The sequence below is a fragment of the Corvus brachyrhynchos genome, unplaced genomic scaffold, assembly GCF_000691975.1.
Source record: "Corvus brachyrhynchos isolate BGI_N302 unplaced genomic scaffold, ASM69197v1 scaffold72, whole genome shotgun sequence".
Classification (NCBI taxonomy): domain Eukaryota; kingdom Metazoa; phylum Chordata; class Aves; order Passeriformes; family Corvidae; genus Corvus; species Corvus brachyrhynchos.
The window spans coordinates 1227543-1239843 of record NW_008236763.1 but is presented as its reverse complement, the minus strand read 5'-3'; the positions used below and the strand labels follow the sequence as shown (position 1 = coordinate 1239843).

Here is a 12301-nt window from a genome sequence, read left to right as displayed (position 1 = left end):
GAAAGAGAAGTGGGGGGAAGAAAAGGAGGGGGGAAAAGGAGAGGGGGAAAGAAAGGCAGGGAAAATAATTGGGGAGGAAGAGAAGGAGGGAAAGATAAAAGAAAGGGGAAAGAAAAAGAAAAGGGAAAACAAGCAGGGGGGAATAAAAGGAGGGAAAGAAAGAAGAGCAGGGACAGAAGGGGCCCAGCCATCGCTGTGCTCAGCAGTGCCAGCTGCCAGCAGTTTTCCCAAGAGTGGATGATGCCCGATGCCCAGGATTTATTTGGTGCTCTCCCTGGAGTCTCCCTGTTCATCCCAGCACCCCTCAGCAATCAGGGGCCGTTTATCTGCCACAGAGGAGAAGGGTTCTGGCTCTCAAGGCACCAATTCATCCTGGGAGGAACAGGGAGGCAGAGTTGGATGGCTTTTGGAGTGAAAAAGAGACTCAGACGTGGCAGATCAACGAGCTCCCGGGTGAGGGATCCCGGGAGAGACCTGGGGACAAGGAACAGCAGCACATCCATCCTGGCTGGGGTATGGCAAAAAGATCTGCAGAGCCACTGGGGCCTGGGCAGCCAGGCCTGATCCCAGCACAGGGCTCACTTCTGATCAAATGCCCGTTTAATCCGTGGATATTTTGCTTAGGCGCGGAATAGCAACCTCAGCGAAAGCCTCTCAACCACAAAGGCTTTAGAGAGCTAAACTGTAAAGATTGGGAATTAAGGGGAATAAATATTAATGGAAGGGCTGGGAAAATCCATCATTTTTCCAGACAATCCTGCCTGTGCTCCTCTGCACAGGGCTGTGGCATTTATGGCTCTCTGGAGCAGGAGCTCCACGTGCTCGGAGGGATCGCGCAGGGATGGAACTGCGGCACGAGCCACGCAGAGGCTGGAGAGAGCCCACATCCCACGGGAGAGGGAAAAGGGAGCCAGGACTGCCCAAGAAAAGGGTTGTTGGGCCAGTATGGGACTCAGTGTGCAGCAAACCCTGCGCCAGTGTCGGTGGCTGCGGGTCAAGCCCGGAGCGGCGCAGCCGGAGCCAGCGCCGTTACATAAAGGGCTGGAGAGCAGCCCGGCCTGGGCTGGATGGGAGAAATGAATCCAATTACAGGATGAAGGGCACAGGGAGAGGATGGACACATTTGGTCTGGAGAAAATCCCTAAAAGGCTTTAAAGCAGGGATGGCAAGAAGAGGACGAAAATGAATCGCGGTGCAGGACACGCAGCCACCACCGAGAGGAGTTGGGGTCTTGGAATGCAGCAGGAGGCAGGAAGGGGGCTCTGCACCTGGCTGAGGGAAAAATACCACCAGGATGTGGCTTCTGTGGGAGTTGGCTGTTCCTGGGGATGTTGGAGCGAGGAGCCAGCCCAGCCAGGCACCAGGGAACAGCCCTGCTGGAAAGAGGAAACAAGCAGGCAGCCCCCAAATTTCCTCCGTGCTGATTCCCATAAAATTATAACCCAGCTGCCCGTGTCACAGCAGGCTCCAGACTTCCACTGAGAAAACCAAGGGTTTGTATTAGAAAGAGAAAAAAAACCAAATTGACCCAGTTATGATAAAACGAAGCAGCGCGTTCACAGCGTCACTGTGGAGGCCCATGAGCAGCCGCAGCGAGGCCCTCGGGAGTAGCAGGATTCCACTTCAGATGAGATTTACAAATTAAAAGAGCTGGGTTATTTCTGTGTGCCTGAACCCCCTTTCCTGGCGGCTCAGCCGGGCTCGAGCAGACACTGTAGGCTGAGGGGTGGTGCCGTGCACGTGCATTCCTCGGGAATTCGGGAAAAGCCTTTCCTTTGCCTCTCTGACTTTGCAGTCCAGCACCTGCCCCTGGTCAGGCAAAGGAGGAGAGCTGGACACAGATCCCTGACCCCCATCTCCCCTGGTAACTCCTGCCCAACACCTCAGAGAGCCCATAAACCAGCCCAAAATCCAGACTGGCTCCAGTTTGCAGGCGGGAAGATCAGAGCGGCGTTTTTGCCATCGCCCCTGGCAGAGCACGACTTGCTCCAGGAGCAGCCCGGGAGCGGTGCCGGAGCTGCCGGGATTTGCCGGCTGTGCCGGCTGCTCCTCGCTGCGGGGCCGGGGGGACTGTCTTGCACACCTGCCCACTCTGCCACAGCCCCGGGTTGTCACCGAGGGAGAAGTGTTGACAGCACCACACGGAGCGGAGCGGGTTCGCAGCTGAGCCGGGATTGCTCAGCTCCTTGGCAGGGAAGTGATGGGGCCCAAAGAGCGCCTGTGTCTCCAAGGAAATCCTACAGCGCTTGGAGAGGCATTACCTGGATCAGCAGTGGGAGGAAAAGGCTGGGAGATGACAGAGCTTGCAAATACCAGGAGAAGAGGTTGGCGTGGGGGAGCTCTCCCCGCATCCCAGCTGCTTTATGGCTTGGGGGGAGAGCCTGGAGCGGGATGGAGATGGAGAACCTGCATGGAAAACAGGAGCTTGGGTCCCTCCTGCTCCAATTTTGTGCATGAGAGACAGGAGACAGCCTGCTCTGCACTCTTATTTTTTGGGGCAGAAGCAAGGGCACCTCCCCGTGCCCCCCCAGCCCCTGCCCTGGGTGGGTGCCCGGGGCACGGCCACTGAGCCACCGAGCCACCAGCCATGGCCAGGTAATCCCTGCTGGGGGAGGGCCGGCCCAGCAAACCCAATTGTAAATACATCAGTGTCCTCCTTCTCCCTGCCACACGTTTAAATCTATTTGATCCACTCTAATGGATTGATCTACAAGTTTGTGCACACACATCCTGCTTTGGACGGGCGGCTGGCAGCGCCTCGCCCATCATGGCCTGTCAGCTCCGCTCAGCCTCACCTCCAGCGCAGAGCGAATCCAATTACAGGATAAAGGGTTTTCTTCCCCTCCATATGGTCTCTATAACGCTCTGGCTTTATCTTGCCTTAACCCCTTTCCTGGCGAGGGAGCTCACAGCCCGCCCTAAGCAGCTCAGCGCCGCGGCCCTGGGTGGCTGCTATGTGATATGGGAAACGGGGTCTTCCCAGGGCACCCAGCGACACCTTCCTCCCTCTTTTCCTGCCCACTGAGGAGGAATGAGCCCCCACAGGAGGGAGATTCAGGGCAGCACTGGTTACAAAACCAGCCAGAAGCACAGGAGTGAGCTCAGCCTCGCAGGCAGCATCGTGCTCACGGCCGGGGTTCACGGGGCTGTGCATCAGTCCAGCACCACGAGCTCAGCACAGATGTTCCCTTCATGACTGATTTGTTGTGCTTTTGCATTTCCCTCCACCTTGCTCTGCCAGGTGTTCCCCAGGTGCCCCTGGGCAAGCAGCTCCTGTGCCTCCTGTGCCCAGCAGGGCTCCGGGAACCCAGCTCTGCCATGTGAGCTCTGCCTGTCGCTGATCCCTGTGAACCGAGCGTGTCGGCTCTGTGCAGGCCGGTTATTTGATTATCATTATCATTCCTTGCTTTACACAGGACATGAAAGCCCAGAGCAGCTCAGGGCCCCCTCACGCCGCGCACGAACAAGCAACAAACGAGAGACAATCTCAGCTCAAAGCGCTTGGCAAAGCAGGAAGACCTGCAAGGGGCAAGAAAAGCCTTTTCTTGAGGACAAACACAGAGGCAGCAGAGCTCTCCTCCCGCATTAGGCAGGGCCTGGAATTTGCTGTTGTCACAGAGTCAGCGCGGAAAACAACCGGGAGCTCTCCAGGAGAGAGAGCAGCCCATAAACTTTCCCCGCTAAGAGACACCAAATTAAAGCCGTCTCTGTGACAGGGCTGCGGCAGGAGCCCAGGTTGCATTCAGGACACGTCCTGGAGGGACCAGCCACCCTCACCGGTGTCATTTCCCTGCTCTGGGTTTATTCAAGGCCTTGGCCATTGCTCCGGCTGCGCTGACCTGCCCAGAGCTCTAAATCCAGCGGCCTCGGGGCAGTGACCCAAGGGGACATGTCCATGAGGACAGCTGGGAGGGGACAGCCCTCTTACAGAGCACAGGTGACTCAGGCTTACCTGCTCCACAGGCAGCTCCCAAAAAGGGGAAGGGCCTGGTCCAGGTCTCGTTGATGGTCAGTTGACAGTCCTGGTCCAGTTGTCCCTGTGAAAGATGTCTGGGAACCACCCACGAAGCCAAATCTCCTCCACACTCAGCTGCCAGGGTGAGTGGAGAGGATCTGCTGAGCCACGAAAGGTCCCTCTCCCAAAAAGCGCAGCTGAGTGTTCCCCCAGCACCCAGACTCCGCGTCCCTCTTCCCCCCTCACCTTCCTTTGCACCACCCTCAACTCTTGACTCTTTAGGAGAGGGCGGGACACCCCAAAGGGGTGCCAGGAAGGGATGGGAGGTGACAACTTTCCCATGGGATACCCACGTCCACATGCAAAACCTTGGAGAAGCACCAGAGCTTTGGGCTGCTGGTGGCACTGGTGGCGAGGGCAAAGTGTTTTTGAAGGTGGGGCATCAGAGTGAGATATTGGAGCTGGAGAGTCGCCTTCTCCCATGGGAGTTGTGAGGGACACACTGGAACTGAGGTGGATGTGCAGCTGTTTGTGTGGATTAGAATTTCTGGACTCTCCTTTGGTATTCAACTCATTCTGCAACAATGTGCCTGATTTTTGTACATCTGGAGCCTGACCATGGCCAGGAGGGGCAGGAAATTCCTCCAGGGAAAGCTTTGTGAGGTGTAAGGCCATGGCACTCCTCTGCTTTCCACTCATGCCCTCAAGGAAGACCTGGAGCAGGAATTTCACGGTGAGATGATTCCAAGAGTCACATCCATCCTGTGGGGAGCCCTGGTCCCGGGGCACCTGAGGCTGGCGTGACCCACTTCCCTGCACCACGTCCTACTTCTGCTCCCGCTGCATCTCCGCAGGCGGATCAGGGATTAGGACACCATCCATCCCAACGCCCCCTTAGCCTTCCGCTCCCGGCCTCCAGCTCGGAGACGCTCCAGGCGTGCAGGAGACCTCATTCATCCCACAGGACAACGGTGACTTTTTCCATGGGCTGTGCCTTGGGGAGGGCAGTGAGGAGGAGGAGGCCCAGCTTACCTCGTTATCCGATCAGCTCCCTTAACGCCCCACATCCCCGGGATTAATGGAAGAGCTTCCCTAAGGCGCCTTAGGCAGGTCCCCTGGAGAAGGAGCACCCATGACCCAGAAGGAGGAAATGGTGAAGAAGAACTTGGATGAGGTGGAGCGTTGGTGCTCCAAGCTGGCACTGGCTCTGCTGGGAAGGGTTTCCCGGGCTCGTGTGTGCTGGGATGGGGATCCCACACTCTGTGCTGAGAGCCTGGGAGAAGCTCCCTTCCATCCCTCTTGCTCTCGCAGGCTGGGCTGGTCTCTCTGCACTCCCTGGAGGGAGTTCAGGACATCAGCGGTGTCCTTTGCCCCAAGGCACAACCAGGGGTGTGATCAGGTTCACACAACCAAGAGCCCTGCCCCAAAACGCTACATTTCCCAAAAAATTACCAACTGCATTACCTTTGGGATGGGGAGTGGCTTCCCCTCCTACCTTTGCCCAGCTCCAGGCCCTTGGCTGTGTCAGCAGAGCCTGGATTTTGGATGGGGACACCCAGCAGCCCCCACACTGAGCCAGACACCCGAAACAGAGCCCAGCCAACAGCTCAGACCCACAGAGCTCAGTCCAGTCCTCCCCCAGTGACCTCCTCCCCAAGTGGGGCAGAGCTGGCCACTCCCCAGTCCCCAGGTGGCCTCACGGAATCCTTCAGTCACCCAGGGACACCCCAAACCTGTGACACACCGTGGGCCCCCCCCCCCCCCCCTCCCCCCCCCAGCCACTCCCAAACTCCCCACTGCTCCTCCCACCTTTGCCCCTCTTCCCAAGGGCTCCCCACCCCATCCCTTCCTGCCCCCTTAAACAACATTAAACACTTAATGGCAATTAATACGCTTTAATGCAGGTTTTGGGGCCAACTGGCTGCTTAGAGGGTGCTTAAACCATCAACCCCTCTCAATCCCGTTGCCCTTGTCATACAAAGTTAGCCGAGCCCCTCGTCAGCCTCCCCCCTCCCTCGAGGAGGCCGGAGGGTATAAAACCACCCCGGGGCGCGGCACCGCCAGCCCCCAGCGCGGCGCAGGGCAGGGCACCACCTCCATCCCCTCACCTTTTGCTGCTCCTCGTAATTCATTTTCGTAGATCGGAGGGGAATCCTCTCACTGCGCGTTTTCCGCATTGGGAGGGGGTGGGGCTTCCCTTTTTTTATTAATCAGGGTCAAAACGCAATTCATTGCAGAAAAACCCCTCCGGCAGAGCAGCTCCCGTAGCGAGGGCAGGATGAACGGGACGGAGGGGATCAATTTCTACGTGCCTATGTCCAACAAGACAGGGATAGTGCGGAGCCCCTTCGAGTACCCGCAGTACTACCTGGCCGATCCCTGGAAATACAACCTCGTGTGCTGCTACATGTTCTTCCTCATCTCCACCGGCTTCCCCATCAACTTCCTCACCCTCCTGGTCACCTTCAAGCACAAGAAGCTCCGGCAGCCCCTCAACTACATCCTGGTCAACCTGGCGGTGGCTGACCTGTTCATGGCCTGCTTTGGCTTCACCATCACCTTCTACACCGCCTGGAACGGCTACTTCGTCTTCGGCCCCATGGGCTGTGCCTTGGAGGGATTCTTCGCCACGCTGGGAGGTAAGGGCTGGAAATGGGGGCTTGGGGCTTCTTTCTCCAGGGCTTTGGGAGCCCGGTTCCATCCCTTCGTGGCACTGCTGGGATGTGAAGCATCGTTCCCCCTCATGTGGGGCTCACCTTGCTCTTAAAACTGGGGAGGAAAACAGATTTCTGCATGTTTGCCCTCCTCCATGGCATCGTGGCAGGGAAAGGAAGCCTGGGAAGGGATCCTTGTTTGCAGGATCCAGCCTGGGGTCACCTGGCCCTGCTGGTCACTGGGGTGTCGCACCAAGACCTGCCAGGGATGACCGCAGCATGTTCCTGAATCAGCACCAAGCAGCTCGGACCAAGCACAGGCTTGGACTTGATCACCTTAGGGGTCTTTTCCCAACTTTCACAATTCCATGATTATTTCTTTGCCCAAAGGCTTCCCTTTTTGGGGAAATGGAGGGTTTAGAAAGGGAAGAGAAATCCCTCAGGAAGGGAACCCCACGGAAGAGCTCCAGGCAGGGAGAGATGAGAGAGCTCAGAGCTTCTCCAGGAGCAGAAGGAAGGGGAGGAGGATGCAGGGGGGTTCCCAAGCTCCCTAGGGATGGCTCAGCTCTTTCCCAGCTGCACCAAATTTGGGTGCCCTTGGGATTTTCCTCAAGGCATTTCTCAGGGACACAATTACCGCCAACACTTTGCCCTGTGGAAAAACAGGGAAAATTCACTTGGCAGCCAGAACCCACGCAGCCAGCCCTGCCCACGCCACACCTCGTGATGGATCTGACAGCCAACAGTCCTGGTTGGAGAGATCCAGAGCCACCACGGGGACTTTGCTTTCCTTCCCCTAAACGGGGCCACTTCCCACAATGATGCTGCTCTGAAAATACATATTTTAAAAACATGGATATCCTGCCAAAGGCACAGCTGCATGTCCTGATCCAAGCCAAGGAGCAAAGAAAGGCTTGGTTTTGGGGTCAGAAGACCCCAAAGTCTGCCCCATTCCGGCTCAGCGAGCCTCTTGTACCTCTCAGAGGAGGAGGAGGCTCCTGTTCCCAGGGAAGGAAGCTGGCTGGGAAGCAGCGGCTGTGCGAGCAGCAGGTCCCCAGTGAATCCCAGCACAGGGTGTCGTTATCAGCAGCTTATCACAGCTGGGGGCATTAGCAGGCTTACAGCACCAGCTAAACGCTCCCAAATCCCCTGAAGTTTAATTATCCCTCATAAATACATGTGCACGTTTGCCCACCCACGCAGCCTCCCCTCCCTGGGCCTCCCCCTGATCCAGCGCCAGCGGAAGGCTCGTGAAATGCACATTTAAAGGAATCAACAGGTTTGGAGGCATCTGGCAGCATTGCTGGGAATTGTGCTTCCCCACGCCCAGGTGGGATTCACCCCCTTGATTCTTAATTTATTGAAAACCCCACGGTGATCCCTCCTCTGCCCTGAGCATCCTCTCGGCTCCCAGAGCTTTTGCACGTTTCGGGTGGAGGATTCCCAGTTATTTAGCAGGATGCTGCTTATCCCACGCCGATCCCCAGCTCCCTCTGCTCTCCTCTGGGAGCACCAAGGGAAGGTGGGGCCCAGAGGGGCTCTGACCACTCCGTGGGCTCTCCTTCTCCTCCCCGCAGGCCAGGTCGCCCTGTGGTCCCTGGTTGTCCTGGCCGTCGAGCGCTACATCGTCATCTGCAAGCCCATGGGCAACTTCCGCTTCTCTGCCAGCCACGCCGTGATGGGCATCGCTTTCACCTGGATCATGGCCGTTTCCTGCGCCGCCCCGCCGCTCTTCGGCTGGTCCAGGTGAGTCTGAGGATCCCCAGCAGCTCCTGCATCCCTCCATCCACGCAGAGAGCAGGTGGCTCCTGGCAGGGAAGCGCTCGGCCTCGGAGGCGGGAAATGAATGCCCCGTTCCCGTGGGAGAGAGGGAGCGTCACAACAAGCTGGCACTGCGCACTCGAGTGGACCCAAACCACCTGTGCCACCCTTCTAGCATCCCCCATCCTCAGGGAATTCCATCCCTGTTGCTCCCAAGGAGGGTCCCGGAGCAGATCCCGACCTTTCTCCCTTGCCAGGTACATCCCGGAGGGGATGCAGTGCTCCTGTGGGCCCGACTACTACACCCACAACCCCGACTTCCACAACGAGTCCTACGTGCTCTACATGTTCATCATCCACTTCATCATCCCCGTCATCGTCATCTTCTTCTCCTACGGGCGCCTCGTTTGCAAAGTCCGGGAGGTAACGGCCGGAGGGGACCGAGGGGGGCAGGGCAGGTGGCGCGGGGGGGATGGGGGACGTGGGCCAGGGGTGGAAAGCTGCCCCTCACCACCCTCTCTGTCCACAGGCAGCGGCCCAGCAGCCGGGATCAGCCACGACCCAGAAGGCGGAGAAGGAGGTGACGCGGATGGTGATCCTCATGGTGCTGGGCTTCATGATGGCCTGGACGCCCTACGCCGTGGTGGCGTTCTGGATCTTCACCAACAAGGGCGCCGACTTCACGGCCACGCTGATGGCAGTGCCTGCCTTCTTCTCCAAGAGCTCCTCCCTCTACAACCCCATCATCTACGTGCTCATGAACAAACAGGTGAGATGCCCCGGGGCTGAGCAGCACATCTGGGGGCTCCTGGGGCACGTTGCTCCTTCCCAGAAGGGGTTGGATCTCAGTCCATCCAGGGACTCCTGGTCCTGCAGCGCATCCCTACTGGCCCCCCAGTGCCACCATTCTCATTTCTCTCCCTCCCCAGTTCCGTAACTGCATGATCACCACAATCTGCTGCGGCAAGAACCCCTTTGGGGATGAAGACACCTCCTCTACCGCATCCCAGAGCAAGACTGAGGTCTCCTCTGTCTCGTCCAGCCAAGTATCACCTGCATAGACCATGGACAGTTTGAACTGGGGTGACCTGCCGAGCTCAGGGACCCAGACAGACGCCCCACAGCCACTCCCTCGTGCCCCGGCCCCATCCTCTGCAGGAGAATTTAGCTGTGCCCGTCCTGCCGTAGCATCCCCCGCGCAGACCCCACCCCACACATCCACAGGGACCCACACGTGGCACTCTGAGCTCTGCCACTCTGAGCCCGGGGAGCCCAGGGCCCTGCCCCAGCTCCCAGGAGCACGTCACCTCTGGAGGACTGTCCCTACCTGTCCCCAAACAGCAGCGGTCGGTGGGGACCCCCAAACCTTTTCCTGCCCGAGTCCCACTCCCCACCAGCATCGCCCTTCCCTGGGCTCCAGGGGCTGGCTCAGGAGCATCCAGCCCTCTTTTGCAAAAATCTGAATATTCTGGCAAAGCCCCAGGAGCAGGACCCTGTGGCCGGGGTGGCCCCACCTGCCCCTCACCAGGGCACGAGCCCAGGGCTCTCCGGAGCCGCGCTCCCGCCCAGGGCTTCCCAGCAGGAATCGATTCCCGCAGTCTCTATAAATCAACATAACAAACGGAGCCACGAGCGGGCTCTGCTTCCAGCCCGACTCCCTCTATCCCCAAGACAACACTGTAGATATATTTTTTTGTCTTGGAACCTGTAAATATTTGCTCATGTCCTTTGAAGTCTCTATCCCTCTCAGCCCTTTCCTTTCTCCTCCTCTTCCCGATTCCGAGGCAGGGAAATCCCCTTCCACCTCTGCTCTGGCTGGACAGGCACAGCCAACCTTGGAGGGTGGGGCCGGGACCGGAGCGCTTTCCTGTACATATTTTATAAATAAATAATCTCGTGTCAGCACAAGGACGTCTGCAGTCAAGGAGTAGGGATTAAAAAAATAAGAAATAAACAGAAGCAGCACAGAGAAAAACACAGATGCTCAGTCCTTGTCCTTTCTCTTGGGCTCTGGGGACAAGATGTTGGTGGCCAGCTGGGGGAACACGAAGCTGCTCTTGGAGACACAAGCCTGGAGCTGTCCCAAAAGCCGTGGGAAGGGGGATCTGTGGGTGACACCATCCCCACAAGGTGACAGCCCCGTCAGCTGGAGCGCCAAAGGTGTTTAGAGGCAAAAAGAGACAGAGAGGGCACAGCCCTCACTGCCCGGCCGCTGGTTTCTATCCTTTAATATTTAAGGTTTCCCCGTGTAGCCTTAAATGAAGCTTCATCTGAGAGCTTCTCAGGGAGTTCGAGTTCCCCTTCCTGCAGGGCCCTTCCAGGCAGCATCATGATGGAATTGGCAGAGTCAGGGAAAAATTGTTCCCTGTGTCAGGGAATTCGTTCTGGAGTGGCTGGAGAGCGATCCCGGTGCCATCGCTGCCAGAACCTCGCCCTCCTCCCCTCCCTTCTCAGCTCACACCTGCCCTCTCAGGTGTTTTTCCTCCTTTTTGGGTCCAAAGCAACCAAAACCAGCGGGAAGCCCCTGGGATGGGAACACAGGGATAGGAACCACCTTTTGCCCCAAAGCAGCAGGGCCTGGGGAGGGGGAAGGGGGCAGCCCCAGGCCCAGCTTTCCCTGCACCCTCCTGTCTCTGCACCCACCCAAATTCGGGGTTCCCAGCCAGGACTGCCCCGGAGCAGCTCCCACACCTGTGCTGAATAATTCATGGCCACTCTGCCCATCCCGGGAGCCTCTTTTCCTTCCCCACAAAGCCCCGAGCCCGTTTCCTTTAGTTCCTTTAGGGGCACTAGGGCTGTTTCATGGCGAGCAACCGAACGTGTGGAGGAGCCCTCGGCATCCCTTACCTCCCCCCGGACTCTGGAGTAAAAAGTGTTCCAGGAACAGAGCCCTGGGCCCCCTGAACGGGCCTGGCCATGTATCCCCCGTGTTTGGGATTGTTTTTAAATGCTGCAGCTCTAGCCCGGGGCTGCTGCCTGTGGCTGAGGGCTGAGGCGAAGCGATGCTGGGAGGACCCCCAGGGAATCCACCAGGAATCCACAGGGAATCCACCAGGAATCCACACGGCCCTGGGTGAGGATAAGAGCAGTCTGTGATCCCTGACAGGGAATTCTGGGGAGCCTGCGGGTGGGCTGAGGCTTTGCAGCCGAATTCCCATGGGCAGGAGAGGCAGGGAGCAGAGTCCAGCCCCGTGGTGCTGCGGCAGATTCCGGCAGCGATTCCAGCAGCAATTCCAGCAGCGATTCCTCCTGGCTGTTCCCACCTGCACTGCCCATCCAGCTGCTCTCCAGATGTGCCACTGCCCACACCACCATGGAGAATTAACCCCAGCAGAACAGTTTTACCTCCATGGTGCATCTGTCCCGCTGCAAGGGACATTCCCAAGGTGGATCCTGCCTGGAGTGTGCCCAGGATGGAGTGAAGAGGGGATGGAGGTGTCCAAGGAACGCCTGGATGTGGCACTCAGTGCTGTGGGCTGGTGACAAGGTGGGGATCAGCCACAGGTTGGACTCGGTGATCCTGGAGGGCTTTTCCAGCCTCAGGGATTCTGGGATCCTGTCGCTCTCAGCAGTGCAGGCAGGTTGGGCTCATCCATGGTGCAAAGGAGCTGCTGTGTCTGGAAGCTTCGATGGGAGTAGAAAAATAAACCTGTCCTGAGAGAGGGACCCCTCTGCAGCAGCAACTGAGGATGATGATGGAACTCATTCCCCTTGACCAAATCCCTAAAAAACCCCAAAATATCCAAGCTCAGAACTGATTTCTTCAAACCATGGGGGCAGGGGAGGAGCAGCCACCAGACAACCAAAAACCCAAACCTCACCCAGCCCAACAGACCCAACCCTTCCATGGCACAAAGCATCTCCTTCTTTTCCATGGATGTATCCGGACACTGCATTTGCAACCAGCAGGGCCCATCCAGGCACCACCCCC

General features: G+C 58.0%; 1 protein-coding gene across 1 annotated transcript; it reads left to right on the top strand.

Moving 5' to 3' along the window:
• Window positions 1–6012: 6012 nt before the first annotated feature.
• On the top strand, window positions 6013–10349 carry LOC103625301 (green-sensitive opsin). The gene is made up of 5 exons (XM_008644712.2): window positions 6013–6594; window positions 8187–8355; window positions 8628–8793; window positions 8900–9139; window positions 9300–10349. The coding sequence occupies exons 1-5, from the start codon at window positions 6234–6236 to the stop codon at window positions 9429–9431; spliced, it is 1068 nt and encodes a 355-aa protein (XP_008642934.1). The 5' UTR covers window positions 6013–6233; the 3' UTR covers window positions 9432–10349.
• The last annotated feature ends 1952 nt before the right edge of the window (window positions 10350–12301 follow it).

What these genes read in the sequence shown, in the direction of transcription:
- LOC103625301 (XM_008644712.2), top strand. Translation starts at nt 6,234, where the DNA reads ATGAACGGGACGGAGGGGATCAATTTCTACGTGCCTATGTCCAACAAG. An exon ending in CCGCTCTTCGGCTGGTCCAG is followed by an intron (nt 8,356 to 8,627) that starts GTGAGTCTGAGG and finishes CTCCCTTGCCAG; the next exon opens with GTACATCCCGGAGGGGATGC. An exon ending in TCGTTTGCAAAGTCCGGGAG is followed by an intron (nt 8,794 to 8,899) that starts GTAACGGCCGGA and finishes CTCTGTCCACAG; the next exon opens with GCAGCGGCCCAGCAGCCGGG.